Source organism: Rhyacophila brunnea, unplaced genomic scaffold, assembly GCF_057557595.1.
Source record: "Rhyacophila brunnea isolate RB1 unplaced genomic scaffold, BYU_Rbru_1.0 scaffold_8, whole genome shotgun sequence".
NCBI classification, from domain to species: domain Eukaryota; kingdom Metazoa; phylum Arthropoda; class Insecta; order Trichoptera; family Rhyacophilidae; genus Rhyacophila; species Rhyacophila brunnea.
In genome coordinates this window covers 12,393,097-12,421,091 of record NW_028233350.1, presented here as the reverse complement: position 1 = coordinate 12,421,091, position 27,995 = coordinate 12,393,097, and the positions used below count along the sequence as shown (strand labels likewise).

Genomic DNA, 27,995 nt, shown 5'->3' with positions numbered 1-27,995 from the left:
GAAACCTCTTCTTCTGCTCAATCAACTACTCCAGAGATAACAACTACTGTAGGTCCTTCGACAAGTACAACAGATCAACAGAGCACTTCTACTGAAACCTCCACTTCTGCTCAAACAACCACTCCAGGAGTAGAAACTACTGAAGGTCCTTCGACAAGTACAACAGATCAACAGAGTACTTTGACTGAAACCTCCACTTCTGCTCAAACAACCACTCCAGGAGTAATAACTACTGAAGGTCCTTCGACAAGTACAACAGATCAACAGAGCACTTCGACTGAAACCTCTTCTTCTGCTCAATCAACTACTCCAGAGATAACAACTACTGAAAATCCTTCGGCAAGTACAACAGACCAACAGAGCACTTCGATTGAAACGTCTTCTTCTGCTCAATCAACTACTCCAGAGATAACAACTACTGAAGGTCCATTGACAAGTACAACAGATCAACAGAGTACTTCGACTGAAACCTCCACTTCTGCTCAAACAACCACTCCAGGAGTAATAACTACTGAAGGTCCTTCGACAAGTACAACAGATCAACAGAGCACTTCTACTGAAACCTCTTCTTCTGCTCAATCAACTACTCCAGAGATAACAACTACTGAAGGTCCTTTGACAAGTACAACAGATCAACAGAGCACTTCGACTGAAACCTCCACTTCTGCTCAACCAACCACTCCAGGAGTAATAACTACTGAAGGTCCTTCGACAAGAACAACAGATCAACAGAGCACTTCGACTGAAACCTCCACTTCTGCTCAAACAACCACTCCAGGAGTAGAAACTACTGAAGTTCCTTCGACAAGTACAACAGATCAACAGAGTACTTTGACTGAAACCTCTTCTTCTGCTCAATCAACTACTCCAGAGATAACAACTACTGAAGGTCCTTCGACAAGTACAACAGATCAACAGAGCACTTCGACTGAAACCTCCACTTCTGCTCAAACAACCACTCCAGGAGTAGAAACTACTGAAGTTCCTTCGACAAGTACAACAGATCAACAGAGTACTTTGACTGAAACCTCTTCTTCTGCTCAATCAACTACACCAGAGATAACAACTACTGAAGGTCCATCGACAAGTACAACAGATCAACAGATTACTTCGACTGAAACCTCCATTTCTGCTCAAACAACCACTCCAGGAGTTATAACTACTGAAGTTCCTTCGACAAGTACAACAGATCAACAGAGCACTTCTACTGAAACCTCTTCTTCTGCTCAATCAACTACTCCAGAGATAACAACTACTGAAGGTCCATCGACAAGTACAACAGATCAACAGAACACTTCGACTGAAACCTCCACTTCTGCTCAAACAACCACTCCAGGAGTAATAACTACTGAAGGTCCTTTGACAAGTACAACAGATCAACAGAGCACTTCGACTGAAACCTCCACTTCTGCTCAAACAACCACTCCAGGAGTAATAACTACTGAAGGTCCTTCGACAAGAACAACAGATCAACAGAGCACTTCGACTGAAACCTCCACTTCTGCTCAAACAACCACTCCAGGAGTAGAAACTACTGAAGTTCCTTCGACAAGTACAACAGATCAACAGAGTACTTTGACTGAAACCTCTTCTTCTGCTCAATCAACTACTCCAGAGATAACAACTACTGAAGGTCCTTCGACAAGTACAACAGATCAACAGAGCACTTCAACTGAAACCTCCACTTCTGCTCAAACAACCACTCCAGGAGTAGAAACTACTGAAGTTCCTTCGACAAGTACAACAGATCAACAGAGTACTTTGACTGAAACCCCTTCTTCTGCTCAATCAACTACACCAGTGATAACAACTACTGAAGGTCCATCGACAAGTACAACAGATCAACAGAGTACTTCGACTGAAACCTCCACTTCTGCTCAAACAACCACTCCAGGAGTAGAAACTACTGAAGTTCCTTCGACAAGTACAACAGATCAACAGAGTACTTTGACTGAAACCTCTTCTTCTGCTCAATCAACTACACCAGTGATAACAACTACTGAAGGTCCATCGACAAGTACAACAGATCAACAGAGTACTTCGACTGAAACCTCCACTTCTGCTCAAACAACCACTCCAGGAGTAGAAACTACTGAAGTTCCTTCGACAAGTACAACAGATCAACAGAGTACTTTGACTGAAACCTCTTCTTCTGCTCAATCAACTACACCAGAGATAACAACTACTGAAGGTCCATCGACAAGTACAACAGATCAACAGAGTACTTCGACTGAAACCTCCACTTCTGCTCAAACAACCACTCCAGGAGTTATAACTACTGAAGGTCCTTCGACAAGTACAACAGATCAACAGAGCACTTCTACTGAAACCTCTTCTTCTGCTCAATCAACTACTCCAGAGATAACAACTACTGAAAGTCCATCGACAAGTACAACAGATCAACAGAGCACTTCCACTGAAACCTCAACTTCTGCTCAAACAACTACTCCAGGAGTAATAACTACTGAAGGTCCTTTGACAAGTACAACAGATCAACAGAGCACTTCTACTGAAACCTCTTCTTCTGCTCAATCAACTACTCCAGAGATAACAACTACTGAAGGTCCTTTGACAAGTACAACAGATCAACAGAGCACTTCGACTGAAACCTCCACTTCTGCTCAAACAACCACTCCAGGAGTAATAACTACTGAAGGTCCTTCGACAAGAACAACAGATCAACAGAGCACTTCGACTGAAACCTCCACTTCTGCTCAAACAACCACTCCAGGAGTAGAAACTACTGAAGTTCCTTCGACAAGTACAACAGATCAACAGAGTACTTTGACTGAAACCTCTTCTTCTGCTCAATCAACTACTCCAGAGATAACAACTACTGAAGGCCCTTCGACAAGTACAACAGATCAACAGAGCACTTCAACTGAAACCTCCACTTCTGCTCAAACAACCACTCCAGGAGTAGAAACTACTGAAGTTCCTTCGACAAGTACAACAGATCAACAGAGTACTTTGACTGAAACCTCTTCTTCTGCTCAATCAACTACACCAGTGATAACAACTACTGAAGGTCCATCGACAAGTACAACAGATCAACAGAGTACTTCGACTGAAACCTCCACTTCTGCTCAAACAACCACTCCAGGAGTGATAACTACTGAAGGTCCTTCGACAAGTACAACAGATCAACAGAGCACTTCGACTGAAACCTCTTCTTCTGCTCAATCAACTACTCCAGAGATAACAACTACTGAAAGTCCTTCGACAAGTACAACAGATCAACAGAGTACTTCGATTGAAACCTCTTCTTCTGCTCAATCAACTACTTCAGAGATAACAACTACTGAAGGTGCATCGACAAGTACAACAGATCAACAGAGTACTTCGACTGAAACCTCCACTTCTGTTCAAACAACCACTACAGGTGTAATAACTACCGAAGGTCCTTCGAAAAGTACAACAGATCAACAGAGCACTTCGACTGAAACCTCTTCTTCTGCTCAATCAACTACTCCAGAGATAACAACTACTGAAGGTCCATCGACAAGTACAACAGATCAACAGAGTACTTTGACTGAAACCTCTTCTTCTGCTCAATCAACTACACCAGAGATAACAACTACTGAAGGTCCTTCGACAAGTACAACAGATCAACAGAGCACTTCGACTGAAACCTCTTCTTCTGCTCAATCAACTACTCCAGAGATAACAACTACTGAAGGTCCATTGACAAGTACAACAGATCAACAGAGCACTTCGACTGAAACCTCCACTTCTGCTCAAACAACCACTCCAGGAGTAGAAACTACTGAAGGTCCTTCGACAAGTACAACAGATCAACAGAGCACTTCGACTGAAACCTCCACTTCTGCTCAAACAACCACTCCAGAAGTAATAACTACTGAAGGTCCTTCGACAAGTACAAAAGATAAACAGAGCACTTCGACTGAAACCACTTCTTCTGCTCGATCAACTACTCCAGAGATAACAACTACTGAAGGTCCATTGACAAGTACAACAGATCAACAGAGCACTTTGACTGAAACCTCCACTTCTGCTCAAACAACCACTCCAGGAGTAGAAACTACTGAAGGTCCTTCGACAAGTACAACAGATCAACAGAGTACTTCGACTGAAACCTCTACTTCTGCTCAAACAACCACTCCAGGAGTAATTACTACTGAAGGTCCTTCGACAAGTACAACAGATCAACAGAGCACTTCGACTGAAACCTCTTCTTCTGCTCAATCAACTACTCCAGAAATAACAACTACTGAAGGTCCTTCGACAAGTACAACAGATCAACAGAGCACTTCGACTGAAACCTCCACTTCTGCTCAAACAACCACTCCAGGTGTAGAAACTACTGAAGGTCCTTCGACAAGTACAACAGATCAACAGAGTACTTTGACTGAAACCTCCACTTCTGCTCAAACAACCACTCCAGGAGTAATAACTACTGAAGGTCTTTCGACAAGTACAACAGATCAACAAAGCACTTCGACTGAAACCTCTTCTTCTGCTCAATCAACTACTCCAGAGATAACAACTACTGAAGGTCCATTGACAAGTATAACAGATCAACAGAGCACTTCGACTGAAACCTCCACTTCTGCTCAAACAACCACTCCAGGAGTAGAAACTACTGAAGGTCCTTCGACAAGTACAACAGATCAACAGAGTACTTCGACTGAAACCTCCACTTCTGCTCAAACAACCACTCCAGGAGTAATAACTACTGAAGGTCCTTCGACAAGTACAACAGATCAACAGAGCACTTCTACTGAAATCTCCTCATCTGCTCAAACAACCCCTCCAGGAGTAGAAACTACTGAAGGTCCTTCGACAAGTACAACAGATCAACAGAGCACTTCGACTGAAACCTCCACTTCTGCTCAAACAACCACTCCAGAAGTTATAAATACTGAAGGTCCTTCGACAAGTACAACAGATCAACAGAGCACTTCGACTAAAACCTCTTCTTCTGCTCAATCAACCACTCCAGGAGTAGAAACTACTGAAGGTCCTACGACAAGTACAACAGATCAACAGAGCACTTCGACTGAAACCTCCACTTCTGCTCAAACAACCACTCCAGAAGTTATAACTACTGAAGGTCCTTCGACAAGTACAACAGATCAACAGAGCACTTCGACTGAAACCTCTTCTTCTGCTCAATCAACTACTCCAGAGATAACAACTACTGAAGGTCCATCGACAAGTACAACAGATCAACAGAGTACTTTGACTGAAACCTCCACTTCTGTTCAAACAACCACTCCAGGAGTAATAACTACTGAAGGTCCTTCGACAAGTACAACAGATCAACAGAGCACTTTGACTGAAACCTCTTCTTCTGCTCAATCAACTACTCCAGAGATAACAACTACTGAAGGTCCATCGACAAGTACAACAGATCAACAGAGTACTTTGACTGAAACCTCTTCTTCTGCTCAATCAACTACACCAGAGATAACAACTACTGAAGGTCCATCGACAAGTACAACAGATCAACAGAGTACTTCGACTGAAACCTCCACTTCTGCTCAAACAACCACTCCAGGAGTAATAACTACTGAAGGTCCTTCGACAAGTACAACAGATCAACAGAGCACTTCGACCGAAACCTCTTCTTCTGCTCAATCAACTACTCCAGAGATAACAACTACTGAAGGTCTTTCGACAAGTACAACAGATCAACAGAGCACTTCGACTGAAACCTCCACTTCTGCTCAATCAACCACTCCAGGAGTAGAAACTACTGAAGGTCCTTCGACAAGTACAACAGATCAACAGAGTACTTTGACTGAAACCTCCACTTCTGCTCAAACAACCACTCCAGGAGTAGAAACTACTGAAGGTCCTTCGACAAGTACAACAGATCAACAGAGTACTTCGACTGAAACCTCCACTTCTGCTCAAACAACCACTCCAGGAGTAATAACTACTGAAGGTCCTTCGACAAGTACAACAGATCAACAGAGTACTTCGACTGAAACCTCCACTTCTGCTCAAACAACCACTCCAGGAGTAATAACTACTGAAGGTCCTTCGACAAGTACAACAGATCAACAGAGCACTTCGACTGAAACCTCCACTTCTGCTCAAACAACCACTCCAGGAGTAATAACTACTGAAGGTCCTTTGACAAGTACAACAGATCAACAGAGCACTTCGACTGAAACCTCTTCTTCTGCTCAATCAACTACTCCAGAGATAACAACTACTGAAGGTCCATTGACAAGTACAACAGATCAACAGAGCACTTCGACTGAAACCTCCACTTCTGCTCAAACAACCACTCCAGGAGTAGAAACTACTGAAGGTCCTTCGACAAGTACAACAGATCAACAGAGCACTTCGACTGAAACCTCCACTTCTGCTCAAACAACCACTCCAGAAGTAATAACTACTGAAGGTCCTTCAACAAGTACAAAAGATCAACAGAGCACTTCGACTGAAACCACTTCTTCTGCTCAATCAACTACTCCAGAGATAACAACTACTGAAGGTCCATTGACAAGTACAACAGATCAACAGAGCACTTTGACTGAAACCTCCACTTCTGCTCAAATAACCACTCCAGGAGTAGAAACTACTGAAGGTCCTTCGACAAGTACAACAGATCAACAGAGTACTTCGACTGAAACCTCTACTTCTGCTCAAACAACCACTCCAGGAGTAATTACTACTGAAGGTCCTTCGACAAGTACAACAGATCAACAGAGCACTTCGACTGAAACCTCTTCTTCTGCTCAATCAACTACTCCAGAAATAACAACTACTGAAGGTCCTTCGACAAGTACAACAGATCAACAGAGCACTTCGACTGAAACCTCCACTTCTGCTCAAACAACCAATCCAGGTGTAGAAACTACTGAAGGTCCTTCGACAAGTACAACAGATCAACAGAGTACTTTGACTGAAACCTCCACTTCTGCTCAAACAACCACTCCAGGAGTAATAACTACTGAAGGTCCTTCGACAACTACAACAGATCAACAAAGCACTTCGACTGAAACCTCTTCTTCTGCTCAATCAACTACTCCAGAGATAACAACTACTGAAGGTCCATTGACAAGTATAACAGATCAACAAAGTACTTCGACTGAAACCTCCACTTCTGCTCAAACAACCACTCCAGGAGTAATAACTACTGAAGGTCCTTCGACAAGTACAACAGATCAACAGAGCACTTCGACTGAAACCTCCACTTCTGCTCAAACAACCACTCCAGGAGTAGAAACTACTGAAGGTCCTTCGACAAGTACAACAGATCAACAGAGTACTTCGACTGAAACCTCCACTTCTGCTCAAACAACCACTCCAGGAGTAATAACTACTGAAGGTCCTTCGACAAGTACAACAGATCAACAGAGAACTTCGACTAAAACCTCCACTTCTGCTCAAACAACCACTCCAGGAGTAAAAACTACTGAAGGTCCTTCGACAAGTACAACAGATCAACAGAGCACTTCGACTGAAACCTCCACTTCTGCTCAAACAACCACTCCAGAAGTTATAAATACTGAAGGTCCTTCGACAAGTACAACAGATCAACAGAGCACTTCGACTAAAACCTCTTCTTCTGCTCAATCAACCACTCCAGGAGTAGAAACTACTGAAGGTCCTTCGACAAGTACAACAGATCAACAGAGCACTTCGACTGAAACCTCCACTTCTGCTCAAACAACCACTCCAGAAGTTATAACTACTGAAGGTCCTTCGACAAGTACAACAGATCAACAGAGCACTTCGACTGAAACCTCTTCTTCTGCTCAATCAACTACTCCAGAGATAATAACTACTGAAGGTCCATCGACAAGTACAACAGATCAACAGAGTACTTTGACTGAAACCTCCACTTCTGCTCAAACAACCACTCCAGGAGTAATAACTACTGAAGGTCCTTCGACAAGTACAACAGATCAACAGAGCACTTTGACTGAAACCTCTTCTTCTGCTCAATCAACTACTCCAGAGATAACAACTACTGAAGGTCCATCGACAAGTACAACAGATCAACAGAGTACTTTGACTGAAACCTCTTCTTCTGCTCAATCAACTACACCAGAGATAACAACTACTGAAGGTCCATCGACAAGTACAACAGATCAAAAGAGTACTTCGACTGAAACCTCCACTTCTGCTCAAACAACCACTCCAGGAGTAATAACTACTGAAGGTCCTTCGACAAGTACAACAGATCAACAGAGCACTTCGACCGAAACCTCTTCTTCTGCTCAATCAACTACTCCAGAGATAACAACTACTGAAGGTTTTTCGACAAGTACAACAGATCAACAGAGCACTTCGACTGAAACCTCCACTTCTGCTCAAACAACCACTCCAGGAGTAGAAACTACTGAAGGTCCTTCGACAAGTACAACAGATCAACAGAGTACTTCGACTGAAACCTCCACTTCTGCTCAAACAACCACTCCAGGAGTAGAAACTACTGAAGGTCCTTCGACAAGTACAACAGATCAACAGAGTACTTCGACTGAAACCTCCACTTCTGCTCAAACAACCACTCCAGGAGTAGAAACTACTGAAGGTCCTTCGACAAGTACAACAGATCAACAGAGTACTTCGACTGAAACCTCTACTTCTGCTCAAACAACCACTCCAGGAGTAATAACTACTGAAGGTCCTTCGACAAGTACAACAGATCAACAGAGCACTTCGACTGAAACCTCTTCTTCTGCTCAATCAACTACTCCAGAGATAACAACTACTGAAGGTCCATTGACAAGTATAACAGATCAACAGAGTACTTTGACTGAAACCTCCACTTCTGCTCAAACAACCACTCCAGGAGTAATAACTACTGAAGGTCCTTCGACAAGTACAACAGATCAACAGAGCACTTCGACTGAAACCTCCACTTCTGCTCAAACAACCACTCCAGGAGTAGAAACTACTGAAGGTCCTTCGACAAGTACAACAGATCAACAGAGTACTTCGACTGAAACCTCCACTTCTGCTCAAACAACCACTCCAGGAGTAATAACTTCTGAAGGTCCTTCGACAAGTACAACAGATCAACAGAGCACTTCGACTGAAATCTCCTCTTCTGCTCAAACAACCACTCCAGGAGTAGAAACTACTGAAGGTCCTTCGACAAGTACAACAGATCAACAGAGCACTTCGACTGAAACCTCCACTTCTGCTCAAACAACCACTCCAGAAGTTATAACTACTGAAGGTCCTTCGACAAGTACAACAGATCAACAGAGCACTTCGACTGAAACCTCTTCTTCTGCTCAATCAACTACTCCAGAGATAACAACTACTGAAGGTCCATCGACAAGTACAACAGATCAACAGAGTACTTTGACTGAAACCTCCACTTCTGCTCAAACAACCACTCCAGGAGTAATCACTACTGAAGGTCCTTCGACAAGTACAACAGATCAACAGAGCACTTCGACTGAAACCTCTTCTTCTGCTCAATCAACTACTCCAGAGATAACAACTACTGAAGGTCCATCGACAAGTACAACAGATCAACAGAGCACTTCGACTGAAACCACTTCTTCTGCTCAATCAACTACTCCAGAGATAACAACTACTGTAGGTCGTTCGACAAGTACAACAGATCAACAGAGCACTTCGACTGAAACCTCCACTTCTGCTCAAACAACCACTCCAGAAGTAATAACTACTGAAGGTCCTTCGACAAGTACAAAAGATCAACAGAGCACTTTGACTGAAACCACTTCTTCTGCTCAATCAACTATTTCAGAGATAACAACTACTGAAGGTCCATTGACAAGTACAACAGATCAACAGAGCACTTTGGCTGAAACCTCCACTTCTGCTCAAACAACCACTCCAGGAGTAGAAACTACTGAAGGTCCTTCGACAAGTACAACAGATCAACAGAGTACTTCGACTGAAACCTCTACTTCTGCTCAAACAACCACTCCAGGAGTAATTACTACTGAAAGTCCTTCGACAAGTACAACAGATCAACAGAGCACTTCGACTGAAACCTCTTCTTCTGCTCAATTAACTACTCAAGAGATAACAACTACTGAAGGTCCTTCGACAAGTACAACAGATCAACAGAGCACTTCGACTGAAACCTCCACTTCTGCTCAAACAACCACTCCAGGTGTAGAAACTACTGAAGGTCCTTCGACAAGTACAACAGATCAACAGAGTACTTTGACTGAAACCTCCACTTCTGCTCAAACAACCTCTCCAGGAGTAATAACTACTGAAGGTCCTTCGACAAGTACAACAGATCAACAGAGCACTTCGACTGAAACCTCTTCTTCTGCTCAATCAACTACTCCAGAGATAATAACTACTGAAGGTCCATTGACAAGTATAACAGATCAACAGAGTACTTTGACTGAAACCTCCACTTCTGCTCAAACAACCACTCCAGGAGTAATAACTACTGAAGGTCCTTCGACAAGTACAACAGATCAACAGAGCACTTCGACTGAAACCTCCACTTCTGCTCAAACAACCACTCCAGGAGTAGAAACTACTGAAGGTCCTTCGACAAGTACAACAGATCAACAGAGTACTTCGACTGAAACCTCCACTTCTGCTCAAACAACCACTCCAGGAGTAATAACTACTGAAGGTCCTTCGACAAGTACAACAGATCAACAGAGCACTTCGACTGAAATCTCCTCTTCTGCTCAAACAACCACTCCAGGAGTAGAAACTACTGAAGGTCCTTCGACAAGTACAACAGATCAACAGAGCACTTCGACTGAAACCTCCACTTCTGCTCAAACAACCACTCCAGAAGTTATAACTACTGAAGGTCCTTCGACAAGTACAACAGATCAACAGAGCACTTCGACTGAAACCTCTTCTTCTGCTCAATCAACTACTCCAGAGATAACAACTACTGAAGGTCCATCGACAAGTACAACAGATCAACAGAGTACTTTGACTGAAACCTCCACTTCTGCTCAAACAACCACTCCAGGAGTAATCACTACTGAAGGTCCTTCGACAAGTACAACAGATCAACAGAGCACTTCGACTGAAACCTCTTCTTCTGCTCAATCAACTACACCAGAGATAACAACTACTGAAGGTCCATCGACAAGTACAACAGATCAACAGAGTACTTCGACTGAAACCTCCACTTCTGCTCAAACAACCACTCCAGGAGTAATAACTACTGAAGGTCCTTCGACAAGTACAACAGATCAACAGAGCACTTCGACCGAAACCTCTTCTTCTGCTCAATCAACTACTCCAGAGATAACAACTACTGAAGGTCTTTCGACAAGTACAACAGATCAACAGAGCACTTCGACTGAAACCTCCACTTCTGCTCAAACAACCACTCCAGGAGTAGAAACTACTGAAGGTCCTTCGACAAGTACAACAGATCAACAGAGTACTTCGACTGAAACCTCCACTTCTGCTCAAACAACCACTCCAGGAGTAATAACTACTGAAGGTCCTTCGACAAGTACAACAGATCAACAGAGCACTTTGACTGAAACCTCCACTTCTGCTCGAACAACCACTCCAGGAGTAATAACTACTGAAGGTCCTTCGACAAGTACAACAGATCAACAGAGCACTTCGACTGAAACCTCCACTTCTGCTCAAACAACCACTCTAGGAGTAGAAACTACTGAAGGTCTTTCGACAAGTACAACAGATCAACAGAGTTCTTCGACTGAAACCTCCACTTCTGCTCAAACAACCACTCCAGGAGTAGAAACTACTGAAGGTCCTTCGACAAGTACAACAGATCAACAGAGTACTTCGACTGAAACCTCCACTTCTGCTCAAACAACCACTCCAGGAGTAGAAACTACTGAAGTTCCTTCGACAAGTACAACAGATCAACAGAGTATTTCGACTGAAACCTCTACTTCTGCTCAAACAACCACTCCAGGAGTAATAACTACTGAAAGTCCTTCGACAAGCACAACAGATCAACAGAGCACTTCGACTGAAACCTCCACTTCTGCTCAAACAACCACTCCAGGAGTAATAACTACTGAAGGTCCTTCGACAAGTACAACAGATCAACAGAGCACTTCGACTGAAACCTCCACTTCTGCTCAAACAACCACTCCAGGAGTAATAACTACTGAAGGTCCTTCGACAAGTACAACAGATCAACAGAGCACTTCGACTGAAACCTCCACTTCTGCTCAAACAACCACTCTAGGAGTAGAAACTACTGAAGGTCTTTCGACAAGTACAACAGATCAACAGAGTACTTCGACTGAAACCTCCACTTCTGCTCAAACAACCACTCCAGGAGTAACTACTGAAAGTCCCCTGATAACTACGACAGAGCAACTAAGTACCTCGACTGAATCTTCCACATCTTCTCAATCAACTACTACAGAAGAAATAACTACTCAAGGGCCCTCCACAAGTACGACAGAGCAACTAAGTAGCTCCACTGAATCTTCTACTTCTGGTCAATTAACCACTCCAGAAGTAATAACTACTGAATTTCCTTCGACAAATACAACAGAGCAAATAAGTACCTCGACTGAATCTTCCACTTCTGTTCAATCAACCACTCCAGAAATAATATCTACTGTAGTTCCCCTGACAAGTACGACAGAGGAACTAAGTACCTCGACTGAATCTTCCACATCTGCTCAATCAACTACTACAGAAGAAATAACAACTCAAGAGCCCTCCACAAGTACGACAGAGCAACTAAGTACCTCCACTGAATCTTCCACTTCTGGTCAATCAACCACTCTAGAAATAACATCTACTGTAGTTCCCCTGACAAGTACGACAGAGGAACTAAGTACCTCGACTGAATCTTCCACTTCTGGCCAATCAACCACTTCAGAAGTAATAACTACTGAATTTCCCTCGACAAGTACAACAGAGCAACTAAGTACCTCGACTGAACCTTCTACATCTGCTCAATCATCTACTACAGAAGAAATAACTACTCAAGGGCCCTCCACAAGTACGACAGAGCAATTGAGTACCTCGACTGAATCTTCCACTTCTGGTCAATCAACCACTCCTGCAGTAATAACTACTGTAGTTCCCCTGACAAGTACGACAGAGGAACTAAGTACATCGACTGAATCTTCCACTACTGCTCAATCAACTACTACAGAAGTAATAACTACTGAGGTGCACTCCACAAGTACAACAGTGCAACTTAGTACCTCGACTGAGTCTTCTACTTCTGCGCAATCAACTACTTTAGAAGTTACAACAGCTGAAGTTCCTATTACTTCATCTCCTATATCTACAACCACTTTATCTCTAAGTACTACAACGAGATCCCCTTTTGTTTGTTTTGCGCCTGGTAGATATGCTGATCCTCTGTCTTCTGACTGCAAAGGATACATTCTTTGTAGTCAAAATTCTCTTGGTCAACTTATAACCGTTCCTCTCAGTTGCCCGGGAGTTTCGTTATTCAGTCCTTTATTGGGTCGCTGTACACTTCCGTCTAATTTTGTATGTCCGACACTTTTAACTACAACTGAAACTCCTTTAAGTACGACAACAGTTTTTCCAATCTCATCTTCTACAACTACAACAAAACCAACTTCTACAGTACCTCCCCCCACAACTTTGCCGCAGCCATTTGTTTGTAGCACACCTGGTAGATTCCCTAATCCATTAGTGGAAAACTGTAAAGGCTATATTCTTTGCACTATGAATACGCTAGGTCAACCGGTTGCTGCTTATTTGACATGCCCATCTATTTCAGTGTTTAGTCCTTTAATCAATAGATGTACTATACCATCAAATTATGTGTGTCCTTCACCGATTACAACAACTAGTGCACCTTTAACAACCCACACTCTTCCAACTACGACAACCCTTACTTCTGTCACTACTTTGAAACCGTTTGTATGCAGTACTCAAGGAAGATTCCCGAATCCATTAATAGACAATTGTAAGGGATATATTCTTTGCACAAATAATAATTTAGGACAGCTAGTTGAAACATTCTTAACATGTCCATCAACATCAGTTTTCAGCCCAATTTTGAGCAGGTGTACATTGCCAGAAAATTATGCATGTACAACTGTTATTACTACTACTCAATCAATACCTACTACAACACAAACTTCTACAACTATACCGAAGCCTTTTGTATGTTCACGCCCTGGAAGATATCCAAATTCATTAGTAGGGAATTGCAAGGGATATATCCTTTGCGCAACAAATTCCTTGGGAGAATATATTGCCACATATTTGATATGTCCATCTACTTCTGTATTCAATCCATTAGAAGGTAGGTGTACCCTTCCTGGAAACTATATATGCCCGAGCACTATTAGCACGACTCCACCACCTATCGTGACAACAATTCCAACTTCTACTTTTTCGACTACTTTATCCACGACGACAACTTTGCAAACTACTACTACAAATCCTAATAGATGTAAAACAGTTGGCAGATTCTCAGATGCACTTATTAAAAATTGTAAAGGTTATATGATTTGTGCTAGGAATAGTCTTGGCGAACTTGTTTCTCTTCACTTTACATGTCCGGGAACCTCTGTATTTAGTCCCATAATTTCAAGGTGTGTAATACCTCAAAACTATGTTTGCCCTGTAGTCGAAACTACTACACAGATACCAACAACTACATTCTCTCCAATCACACCATTTATTTGCACGGAATTGGGTAGGTTCGCAGATAATGCAATAGCCGATTGTAAAGGATATGTTCTATGCATTCGAGCACCAACAGGTTCATTTACGGAACTAAGGTTAACTTGTCCTTCAATATCTATATTTAATCCAGATACTAGAAGGTGTTCTCTAAATTCAGTATGCAGACAAACTGCAGTTATTTCAACATCGACCACTCCTATAATCACGGTGACAAGACCCACTGTGACACCGAGTACCACTTTATCATCCTCAACACTCTCAACCTCTACTACACCTAGTACCACAACAACGTCGACCACCCCTAGTACCACGACATCATCTACAACACCAAGTACTACTACGATATCCACAACCTCTAGTTCCACGACTACAACACCTAGTACTACAATAACATCTACTACACCTAGTACTACAACAACATCGACCACCCCTAGTACCACGACATCATCTACGACACCAAGTACTACTACGATATCCACAACCTCTAGTTCCACGACTACAACACCTAGCACTACAATAACATCTACTACACCTAGTACTACAACAACGTCGACTACACCTAGCACCACGACATCATCTACGACATCAAGTACCACTACGATATCCACAACATCTAGTTCCACGACTACAACACCTAGCACTACAATAACATCTACTACACCCAGTACTACAACAACGTCGACTACACCTAGCACCACGACATCATCTACGACACCAAGTACTACTACGACAACTGCACGTCCGGAATTTTTCTGTTCCACAGTAGGAAGGTTTAGTGATCCAGAAATCACAGGCTGTAAAGGATATATTCTATGTTCATTGTCAAATGGGATATTAATACAATCTAAATTCCTCTGCACAAGCACATCTGTCTTCAATCCAGGTACAAGTAAGTGCACTGTTAATTATGTGTGTCCAACTGCACGCTAGTTTAATATGGAAATTCGATGTTTTTTTTATATAATTATTCATATTTAATATTGTTATTACAGTCATATTTATATAGAATATAAATAACTATTTATATTCTATTGTATTATGTAAGTATGTAAGTTTTTAGGGGTCTGAGTTCATCTTGGGAGTGAGCGAAAGACTTTGTTTACTCTCGTGTGAAGAATTCCTCCTGGGATCTTTAACTAACTCACTACAGAATATTCAATGAAATACTTGCATGCCTTGTTTATAATTGTATCTATAATCGTGATTTTATTCCTAAGACAACTTTGTTATAATAATTTGTTTAGCCTGAATAAACTCTTGTATTATTTTCAAAGCTACCACGTATTTATTTTTGGATCAAAAATATTCCACCGAAACCAAAATCCTAAAACCCTGTTGTATATTTTATTGCTTATAATTTTGATAATTACACCAAAAATATTTTTTTATTACCATTACTTAATTGAAATATTATTTTAACTAATTTTAATTGACAGCTCTCTAATAATATCATTACTTTTTTAAAATATATTATAGTCGAGTCAAAAAAAGCTAAACTTTTTTCATTGTCAATTATAACATAATAATAAATGTTATGGTGAAAATTTTATCAAAATTATTGCTTTATAATACTTTTATATGATTGGCTAATTATTTAAAACGTAGTATTTTACAAAATATAAAATGCATTTATCACAAAAATAGTCATTTATTTTTTAAATATGTTGGGTACAGTTTTATTCATAATCATTTTCAGAAATTAAATCATCATCATCAACATCTGTCACATAATCCATAAATAATTTTCCTCCACACCCACCAACACCAAGCTTACATTGTTTAGTGGCTACATCATATGATGTGGTTTCTGGGCAATAATACCTGGCAACTACAAATCCATTGCCAGAAGGTTGACATAGAAAATAAGAATAACAAGATTTCGGATCTGGCAATCTCCCTCTGGTCACACATGTTGGTGGATTGTTATTTTCGCATAAAGTCTTATTACGAGTACACAATTTCAAGGTGGTACTATATACAGAAGTGAAAGGACAGTTATATTGAAAGCGTTGTAATCCAACACATCTATAAAATATATGACAACTGCTTGGCTCTCCAAATGTTCCAGATCTTGGACATCCATTTGGCTTAGAAGTTGTTGGAGGTAGTTTTTTAGTGGTCAATGGAAGTTTCGTTGTTTTTGTTGGAGGTTTTATGGTAGTTTGAGGATGCTTTGTAGTTTTTATTGGAGGCTTTTTTGTTGTAGGCGGTGGCTTAGTAGTTTTTGGAGGAGGTTTGATAGTGACTAGTGGTGGTTTTTGAGTAGTCTGTGGTGATTTCGTCGTTTTTTGTGGAGGTTTCTTGGTAGTTGGTGGTGGATTTGTAGTTTTTGGAGGAGGTTTGACAGTGACCTGTTTTTTAGTAGTAGTTGGAGGTTTTGTAGTTTTTGGAGGGAGTTTAGTGGTTATCGGAAGAAGCTTTTTGGTAGTGAGTGGAGATTTTGTGGTTACCAGAGGAGACTTTTTTGTCGTAGGCGGTGGCTTCGTAGTTTTTGGAAGAGGTTTGATAGTGACTAGTGGTGGTTTTTGAGTTGTCGGAGGAGATCTCGTCGTTTTTTGTGGAGGTGTCTTCGTAGTTGGTGGTGGATTTGTAGTTTTTGGAGGAGGTTTGGCAGTGACCGGTTTTTTAGTAGTAGGTGGAGGTTTTGTAGTTTTTTGGGGGAGTTTAGTGGTTATCGGAAGAAGCTTTTTGGTTGTGAGTGGAGATTTTGTGGTTATTGGAGAAGGCTTTTTTGTTGTGACAGGAGGTTTCGTAGTTCTTTGTGAAGGCTTAGTAGTTAATGGAAATGAATTTTTAGTAGTTGGAGGAGATTTAGTTGTTTTAGGAGGAGGTTTTTTGGTAGTGGGAGGAGGTTTTGTAGTCTTTGGGGGTACTTTGGTAGTAATTGGAATTGCTTTTTTAGTTGTAGTTAGTGGTTTTGTTGTTTTTGGTGGCGGTTTTGTAGTTAGAGGTGACTTAGTAGTCACTGGAGGAGTTTGATCACACTCAAATGCTGCTGTATTACTACAAAATGTATAGGCAGGACATGCTTCCGGATTATCATCAAGAGTCTCAGTTTTTCCAGGTTTCGTCTCGACACAAATTAGAAAATGAGAACCGTCAGTGCATATGAAATCCTTTCCTTTGCAGTCTATAGCAAAAGCCTTGCTAAATAGTTGAATAATGCTCTGTAACAACAAAAATATATATTATATCATCAAAAATGTCAAGTAATTATAAATTAATATATAATTGATAGTAATGGATATTAAAAAATATATATACTTATATATTATAAAATATACTTATATTCTATTTAACACTACAATATGCTATGAGGCACAATAATAGTAGTGCAGTTAGTAGGTAATATATGTGAAACAATCACGAACATCCATACTTTGGAAAAATCACATTAATAGACCTATTGTGACCTCACCGGAAATCGAACCCGGTGCCCCCGGATGAGAAACTAGCACCTTACGCACTGGACTACGAAGGCCAGCATAATGACCATCATGGCTGAGCGGTAAAGTGTCGGATTAAATGTCATTGGTCTCGGGTTCGAATCCCGGGCCTGTAAAATTTTCGTTTTGTTTTTCAACCCGTGTTTGACCCAGAGTATGTACTTAATAGGTTGAAAAAGTGACTAAAATCTATTTCTCTTAAAAACAAATTCTGTTAATACAACCTCCATTCTATGGAAGCCCATATTATGATCGTTTTATTATCTAAGATGATGTAATGTAAGTTTGTAGATAATCTTGTTTGATCGATCAATAGTCATTGTAATATTCTCAAGTTCATTCTCAAAATTATTGTAAAAGATATTACTATATTTTGGGTGCCAAACGAAATTCCGAATGCTGAAATCCCGAATGGCCAAAATCCCGAAAGCCTAAATCCCGAAAGCCGAAATCCCGAAGGCCGAAATCCCGAATGCCGAAATCCCGAATTCTGAAATCCCGAATGGCCGAAATCCCGAATGGCCAGAATCCCGAAGGCCAAAATCCCGAAATATAAAAAACACAAATATCAATAATTGAGCGATTTTAACACTTATCTTGAATTATAATATAATCAATATTTCCACAATAATGGGGTTTTGTCTCTCTAGTGAAAATTGCGCAATTGAAGATTGCGCAATTATCGATGTTTGCATTTTTTTCGGGATTTCGGCCTTCGGTATTTCGGCCTTCGGGATTCCGGCCATTCGGGATTTCGGCCATTCGGGATTTCAGCGTTCGGGATTTCGGCTTTCGGGATTTCGGCCTTCGGGATTTCGACCCAAACCCCTATATTTTTAGCTTCAACAGCAGTTGGAATGTATTTATAAAATTTGTGCGACATCTTTTAGATAAAATTGGTATGAATAATAAAATGCAGTAACTATGTAAAACAAAGCAAAAAACTTTGAACAACCTGACCGCATAACTTATGTATAGCAGAAATAATATTATTAGTGATAATGTATCCGCTTGGGAGATCGTGGGCCACATGTCCGAATCCTAAATTTGGGAAAACCACTTGATATTTTCTTACTGGGTTTGAAAACCAAAGCATAGACTAGGTTGAACAAAAGTGACTAACATCCATTTCTCGAGCCAAGATCCTACATCGTATAGTAGAGCCAACGAGAAAAATAAGCTTAGAATAAAACAATTAATAGTAACACTGAAATAGTCATTCTAATATACGTCTTTATTAATTAATACATTAATTATAAATTGTCAATACACGTAGGTATATGTTTATTAAATATATTCTTTAATTACTTAAGTGATATTTAGTAGTATATCTCTTACCAAGATTAAAAACACTTTGTAAACTTTCGTATCCATTGTCTTAAGCTGAATTTCTTTGAGAACACTGTGCACCATTTAAACGTTTCTACATATTTTATAGCTGTGTAGTGTATTTTTTTTTCTAAAAAAAGATAACATGTAGTTTTTTAAAGTTAATATGTACAATAATACACCTTTCTATTTAATTAATAATTATATTAATAATATTTGCATAATTACCTACGTTTTCATTGCCAACGGAAAATAAGTTTCAGCTACAGAAAATGTAATGAATAGAAAATCATTGGCTAAAGGTGGAAATAAGCTGTTAACGTTCTACATAAATAGTGCACACTAAACTTTTTCTGTCATTATTATTTGTTTTAATTGAACTAAGAATACAATTTGCAGATGGTGCTAGTTAGTTTTTAAAATTCAATTAAACCCTGCCTAACCAAACCATAATAGTTTAGGTATGCTATGGGTGATCCGACAGAAATAGTGCATTCTTTTTCAGTCATACTTATGTTTTTTCGTTGAATTATGAATACATATTACAGGTGGTGATGGTTAGTTTTTTTTTTAAATTCATTTAGCGATGCCTATACCGAACCGCAATCGATAGAAAATAATCTTCTATCTATAAAATATCTAAAATTATGTATGGTTTAATGGTATAATTTTAGATATTTTATTGATGAACGAATATTTTTTTACTATTATCTACTATAGCCTGGATTGGGCAGGGTTTAATTGAATTTTAAAAACTAACAAACACTATCTATTCTTAGTTCAATGAAAAAAATAGGTTTAACTAACAAAGTTTAGTGTGCACTATTTATATCGGATTTTAACAGCATACTTCTACCTTTCGCCACTAATATAAACAGATATGTAATAACGGGTGTTTTTTGTTGTTTAGATAAAACTATGAAAAAAAAGGTATGAAAATCTTAGCTGTGAAACCAGTCAAACTGCGGTCACTTTTTGACATTTATGATGTCTGGAAAATCATCATGAATAGAGTCACGCTTGAACACCAGAGTACCTATCCAAATTTACTATGAACACCGGACGTCGATTCGCGTAACTTTTTGATTTACTGCGAAATTGGGTTCAGCGACAAGGCTTATTTTTAGCTGAACGGATTTGTTAATAATCAAAATTGCTGCATAAGGAGTGAGACCAATCTAGAAAAAAACCCTACAAACTACAAATAAAAATGGTTTGGTTATGCAGGGCTTAATGAATTTTAAAAAACTAACCAACACCATCTCTAATATTATGTATTCTTAATTCAACTAAAACAAATAAGTATGACTGAAAAAGTGTGCACTAATTTTGTCGGATCGCCCATAGCATACATAAACTATTATGGTTTGGTTTAGGCAGGGTTTAATTGATTTTTAAAAACTAACCACCACCATCTGTAAATTGTAGTACCTATTATTTCAATAAAAATAAATTCGAATAATTCTAACCTAACCTAACCGATTTTTTTAAAGGTACATGTTCAAACACGCGCGTTACCATGATCTTACTCCTAACTTCATTTATCGTTTGTCAATTTATGGCTACGGTCGTATGTTGCACTGGTAAATGCCAATAGAAATGGCGTAATTCAAAAAAATACTACCTTATTCTTAGGTCAATAATTATTATAAAGCAACCATTATTCGTAAGATGTTTATCACATTTGAATGGTCAAAGACATAGTTTATAATCAGTATCTTTAGAATTATCTTCAAATGTATTAATCGTGCCGATTTTTTTAAAAATAAAATGCCTAATTCTTGTCAAATTTGGGATCATAAAGATTATAAAATATATTTTTTTATCGTAAATATGTCACTATATAATGTTAACATTAATTTTACTTAGGGTTTTTTAAATGCGTTTAAAAATTAATATATCTAAAAAATCTTAACACCGCTACACGTGGATGTACTGAAATATGAGTATATTCTAAAACATTACAGCGAGAGGTTTAAAAGAATACTATTTTATGTAATAAAAATACTTTATGCAGTCATTAAATGTTTCAAATAAATATAAAGGATAATAAGGCTTCAAAATTATATAAATAGATTATGTACAACGTTTAAGGAATGTCCAGGGTTATGCTCTGACCTCTGACAATACCATAAAAGCTCCATTTTGACCTACGCTGAGCATGTGTGCCCTTAATGCCTTAATTAATATTGATTGATGATTTTTTGTATTATTTTTTACAATTTCAAGTTCTACCGGGCTTTAAAAAATAACTTTATATTAAAATAAAGCTCACACATCTGATTCTGAAAAAAAAAATCGATTGTCCGGTCAGAAGAGATATAAAAGTTTTCGAATTGGAATCTTAAAGGAAAGAGGAGCATGTCAGAAAATATAATATGTCTTTAAAAGAGTACTAGCATATTAAAATGTTGAGGAAACATAATAAACATAAATATTATTATAGTCTTATCATTTAAAAAAAAAAAAAAACCCCTTACTCATATCGTCATTCTACTTTTACTTTCTTATCTTTCAAGTACTTTAGAATAGTGTAATACAAAAATAAACGTGGAATCAAACGATAACTAAAATAAAAATGTCAGTCAGGAACGAAATCAAGTTATCGCCAAATTTTCATTTCAATAGGTCGATGGTTGCAGTCGCCGTATGTGATAACGCATTTTGCGGTAAAACAACATCTATAAGACCGATAAGTAAATTTTAATAATTAAATTTATTTGCGTTGTTCAAGCGTGACCTATTCATCAGTGGCGAAGGGTGGAGGTAGGCTGTTAAGATCCGACATAAATAGTGCACACTAAGTTTTGTCAGTTATACGTTTTGTTTTCATTGAAATAAGACTACAATTTTATTTACAGATGGTGTTGGTTAGTTTTTAAAATTCAATTAAACCCTATGAAAACGAAGCCATTATAGATAATAGTCAAAAAACATCTAAATTTATGCCATTAAATCATACATACTTTTGGATATTTTATAAGAAAGAAGGAGGCCTTAAATGAAAAAACTAACCAACAACATTTATGTAATAAGTATTCTCAATTCAACGAAAAAAAAATAAGTATGTATGAAAAAGTGTCCACAATTTTGCCCAAAGCATACCAAAACTATTGAAGTTTTGTCTAGACAGATTTTAATTGATTTTTTAAATTAACCTACACCATCTGTAAATTGTAGTCTTAGTTCAATAAAAACAAATACGTATGACTGACGAAGTTTAATGTGCGCTATTTTTGTCGAATCTTAACAGCCTACCTCCACCCTTCGGCACTGCAATGCATGATGATTAACTAGACTATTGTTACACCCCCGAATGGTCCCCATTTGGAGATGTCTCTGTGAATCTGGAGAGGCCCGAATCGATACCAAATCGACAATTAGTAAGGGTTGATTACGAAAATAAATAAATAATAAAACTGTAATATAATGTAATTTGACAAGAATGGCAACACACCATTTTTGCGCATTGCTTTCTGCGCCGGATCTTGGCGCGCTTGCGCAGAAGAGAGGGAAAGGAAATAAATTGTAACTGTATAAAAATGTAACCATTAGATAAAATTAAACGTAAATACATCTCGCCGTTTCCATCACAATTCCGGTGTGTTATTTGTTCACCTCCAAGTCCCGAATCCAGACGAAAAACCACAAAGAATAAAAGTGACAGCGTGCTAATCACTTTCTAAAATGGAGGGAGATGACACTATACTATTTATAAATGTCAAAAAATGAGCGCAGTATCACAGCTCGGTTTGACAGTTAACATTTCACTAAGTTCTATCTAAGCCAAAAAACCCTTTATTTGTGATAATGACATAAATTCACCAATAATGTAGTTTTCGTATTGGTTTTTCAATTTGTAGCAATCAACATACCTATATAATATTATAATTAGCAACTATTTTAATTATAACATATTCATAATACTACATAACAGTATAAATTGTTAAACACAGTACGCGGACTAATTAATATTAGTATTTAACTATAATTATTTGCATAGTACGGTTGGCATATGTTTAATTGAGAAGTCACAAGTCTTTCACGTACCATCAGTGGTGACCGCATCAAGCTTTGGGAAATACTGGTAAATTACATACGAAATATGTACATAGACTATCATGTGTTTGCTTTAGGTTTAAAGTGTTACCTTACAAGGAAAGCTGTTCACCTGTCCACCATTATGTTGTTGTGTTCATAGGGTTTGGAGGTTAATAATCATGTTATTTTAACATTATTAATATTATATAGTCAGTAGGTATGAGGGTAGCTTGAAAAATTTGTGAAAAATCTTAAATAATTCTTATGGATAAAAGTTTTGGTTCGAATAATTGACTCTACTATATCGAGGAATTTTAGTAAACTTTTACAATGAACATTTGTTAGCCATTGGGTCGATTCTCTGGACACGTTGAAAAGATATTATGTAAATTTGATCAGCCGTGGGGTTAGCAACCGCCAGCCGCGCACATAAGGGGAGGGGGTCCGAAACGGAAAAAATGTAAATCGTTTAGGAAAGGTGAATATTACTTCTTATTTTTCGTCAGGAATTTATGACTGAGGATCGAAACCCGGATGATTAGCTGTATAATGACCTTCTCAACGGATTGGTACCACTCCTCTCGGTATTCTTATTATACGACATATTATAAGACATGTAGCCACTGGAAGAACTGTCACCATGGCCTCCACAAGGGGGGGGGATTGAGGACTGATAGAGCTCTAGCCTGGGGGCCCGGCGTGGCGGGTCAATCACTTAAGCGAGATAAACACACACTACAAATTCGCGCTAATAGCTATTTCAGTAGTGGAAATTTATTTTATAATTATTTTTAATGTGTTTCCTGGCTAATAAAAACGACTATTTATCCAATACAGCGAAAGGCCGCATGTTACTTGGCTATCACAAAAGGGGGTCGCGATCATTGCTTCATAATATGATACCGTGCCGACAATTCAAGTTGATTTATTTAAAAATGCCAAAAATCTCGGAAAACCTTTTATTTTACACAAAACCCTGCAGTTCCGCAGAATACCATTTGGGGATTACTATTGTAGAACATTACATGGCTCTTAACCTTATCGATAGGTAGGGGGCCCGCCAAACATCTTGGTCTGGGGGTCCGCTTCAGGATATGGGGGCCATCACTGTGACACTCATAAATTTGTGCAATAATTGTCTGGGGCATCCAATGATTACTTTAATATTCCGATGCGGTGTGTATAAAAGAATAGACGGCGTTGACGACACAAACGATACTAATAATTATGACAACTAAGCTACGCGCAATTATTTATTACCAGACAACTCACAATACCTCGTAAACGAACATCCTTAATTATACCTGCAGGCATGGCCTCCACAAGAAGGGGGGCTGACAGGGCTCTAGCCTGGTGGCCCGGCGTGGCGGATCGACCAGCCAAGTGAGATAAACACACATCACAAAATTTTACTAATAGTTCAAAATGTCATTTTAAAATGTGTGGTTGTGCGATTTAATTTTTATTATTTTTTGTCGATATTTGACAACTCCATAATTCAAGTGGGTGTATTAAAAATACAAAAAAATCGCTAATAAATACCCTACATTTTACCTCAACACTATTTGGAATACACAACTGTAGATCGTCACACTCCCTTTAACATTAGCGATAGGTAGGGGCGCCGCTTCAGGATGTGGGGGCCAGGCCTACAGGTCACAATGTTTATCGCTAGCTTCAAATTGCGGAGTGTATGGGTATGTGGAATGTATCTGGAAACGTGCAAGTGCAGTTTTCCGCGGCCGGGGTATATATGGAAATCAGTGACACCTGCTATTTTGCTAACCCCGCCGCCTCCCGCCTCCTTAAAAATAAATAAGAAAAATATAATAGACTTTTTTTTCAAAGTGGACCCCAACCGACCAACCTTTCTCTGTGCGCGCCTGTCATCCGCGACTAACGGATTCAGAGGCAGGCATTTTGTCTTAATATAAACTTTTTATTGTACCTACTTGATAGAAATACTGAATAAATATTATGGAATACAGAAATGTCGAAATGACATTTCATATTGATTTTTATAGTAACGCACGTATATATTAATAATAAATGGTAATTATATATTAATAAATGGTAAATGGTAATAATAATAATAAAAAAGTAGTAAATATTACTTACTTTTAACAGTTTTTTTCCGAAACATACAAAACAGAATTAACTGAAAATGAATTCAATTCTGCTTAAAGATGGCCAAAAGTATTAAAAGAATACATTGTCGTCGTGTTCTGGTATATTATAAAAGCATAAAATGTCTAGCTTCTCGGGAAGTTAGTTAAAAAATTTGTACTGCACAAGAAAAAATCTGGATCGGACAAACATGAATACAAGCTAATAAAAACGTGGTAAAATAATTTATATACTTATTTCTATATAAATTATACTTATTTCTCGTTTTACAGATTAATTTGTATTAATGAATATTTTATTACCAAAAATAAATAGATAAATACTGAAGCAAACAAGGGTATAAGGGTATTTGACATAATACAAAGTGTAGTAGTCCTAGATGGAGGCATGTAAATCGCTCAAAGAACAAATATCCGCTATATAAATCATCCAGTGCTGCCCAAGAGATATTAAATTAATACAGAGCCTGCTGGATTAATGAGATATCAGTCTTAGTAGAAGAACGAGACAACGGAATACTAAAGACCGAGAATAATGGAGACGAGAAGGAGAGACCTTCATCCAATAGTGAATAAGACAATAATGATAATGCGTGTGTCACACATATAAAATCAAATTATCAAATAACCGTTACGAAGAAAATACTACGGTATATTAATAAGTAATAACGTACAAAAAATTATATATCTAACTGTATCACATGAATCAGGATTTCCCTAACTATGGTCCCCGGAACGTGAATAAGTAGTGTTCAGCGAATTAATCAGAATAATACCGCGATGTATCAAAGCAAGCTGTTATTGTTTTACTTTCGTTTACTACAACATATTTATGCGAATCAGGATTTTCTTATTATGCTGCAACGAAGTCTAAATCCAGGAAAAGGCTTTACAAAATTCAACTTTATAATACCAATATCATTGTGCATGATACCAAGTAGATTTGCAATTCAAGGAATCGTCGACGACATTAAGAACATCATTCACTTAATTTGTGTATGTTGTGTATTAAAAATAACTAAGTATAAATAACCTACTAAATAAATATATATATAGTATATTTCGCTTGACAAGTAACAATTAATTATTAACAACATTTGTAAACGCACGCTTTGGCGCGAAAAAATTGTATTTAGAGGCGACGTTCAAGGCTCGGGGTAGGTTACCGACTGACCGTACCTACTCTCGATCCTTCGTCCGCCCAGAAACAGATAACGGTAACTCTCTTTTTGATTGTTTCGTTGTGCATCCTGGTCTAGCCTTGACTCATTTACAGTTACAATAATATTATCATTATATTCCCAACTCTGTCGATTGGAGGATTTTTGATGGGGGATTTAGGCATTATGATGTTTACCTACCCTGTCCAATAAACAATGTGTTCCATTAAAAATTAAGGATTTGCAAAGTGTTCCATCGCAGGAGAAGTTTGGAAAACCCTGAGTCTCTCATAAATGACTCCCATTTTCTCCTTCACGAGTACGGGCTCGTGGAAAGCCACGGCATTTTCCACAACTGCTTTTAATAACTTGGCTCCAGCGTTTGAATTAATTCTTCACGAATATTGCCATTAAGCTTCTGAATGGTCAGATGCTAATTGACTAACACGCATCCATTCTTTTAGGTGGATCCAAAGAAAAAAAATATTTTAAAAAATCTGTTTCATCCTTTGTACATTTAAACCAAACAGTTAGAAAGTTTATTACTAAGAAGTTTAGGAAAAAAGTTTATTAAAAATATATAATCAGCGGGTTTTGGGGTAAAAGTTCGTCATTCCTCCAGCCTCGACAGTCTTCTAATTGGCAATGCATTGTGGAATGTACATCCCTGATGCTCTCCGACATGATTGGGTGACGTTTATGCCACAAATATGAATGTAATTATGAGAGACCAGTTAACCACACGAGTCGACGTAAACTGCCACTCTCAGAGATAATAATGTGATCGATGTTTGGTGTTTTGGGTACATTTGAGGTATCCAGGGGTAATTTGAAAAAGCACCAAATGTACTACAAACATATTTAAATAAATATGTAATTTTTACATTGTCATCTCAATTTATTAGGATCATTATAAATAAATAAACAAAATAAAAATAAAAAAAGCCTTTTATTTCTTACAAACAAAAAAGTAAATAACATTGAATTGACTAAATCTAATGTATATATAGCCTATGATTATATCTCTTCTGTATATATATATATCTATATCTATCTATGATTGTATTTTATTCTTTTTCTTTCTTTTTCTATCTAGTTTATATAATATTAATTATTAATATTTTAATATTTTTGTATAATATATATATATATATATATTAACATTTTTATTTTATATATAATATTATTAAATAATGTTTACATATTAAACAGTGGTATGTAACCTTTATATTAGCATATATTATGTATTTGTAACTTAAATAATATTTTTAATGTACTAGTTAGTTTGGTTTGCAAGAACCCCTCCTCGGGTGAAGGCCTCC

At 38.3% G+C, this 27,995-nt stretch overlaps 1 protein-coding gene across 1 annotated transcript in view; it reads left to right on the top strand.

The window, feature by feature from the left end:
- The window catches only part of LOC147063927 (uncharacterized), a 30,110-nt gene extending 14,119 nt beyond the window's left edge, over positions 1-15,991 (top strand). The window contains exon 3 of the mRNA XM_085959116.1: positions 53-15,991. Within this exon, the coding sequence (XP_085815242.1) occupies positions 53-15,501 (15,449 nt within the window). The 3' untranslated portion in view covers positions 15,502-15,991. The remainder of the gene's footprint in view (positions 1-52) is intronic.
- The last annotated feature ends 12,004 nt before the right edge of the window (positions 15,992-27,995 follow it).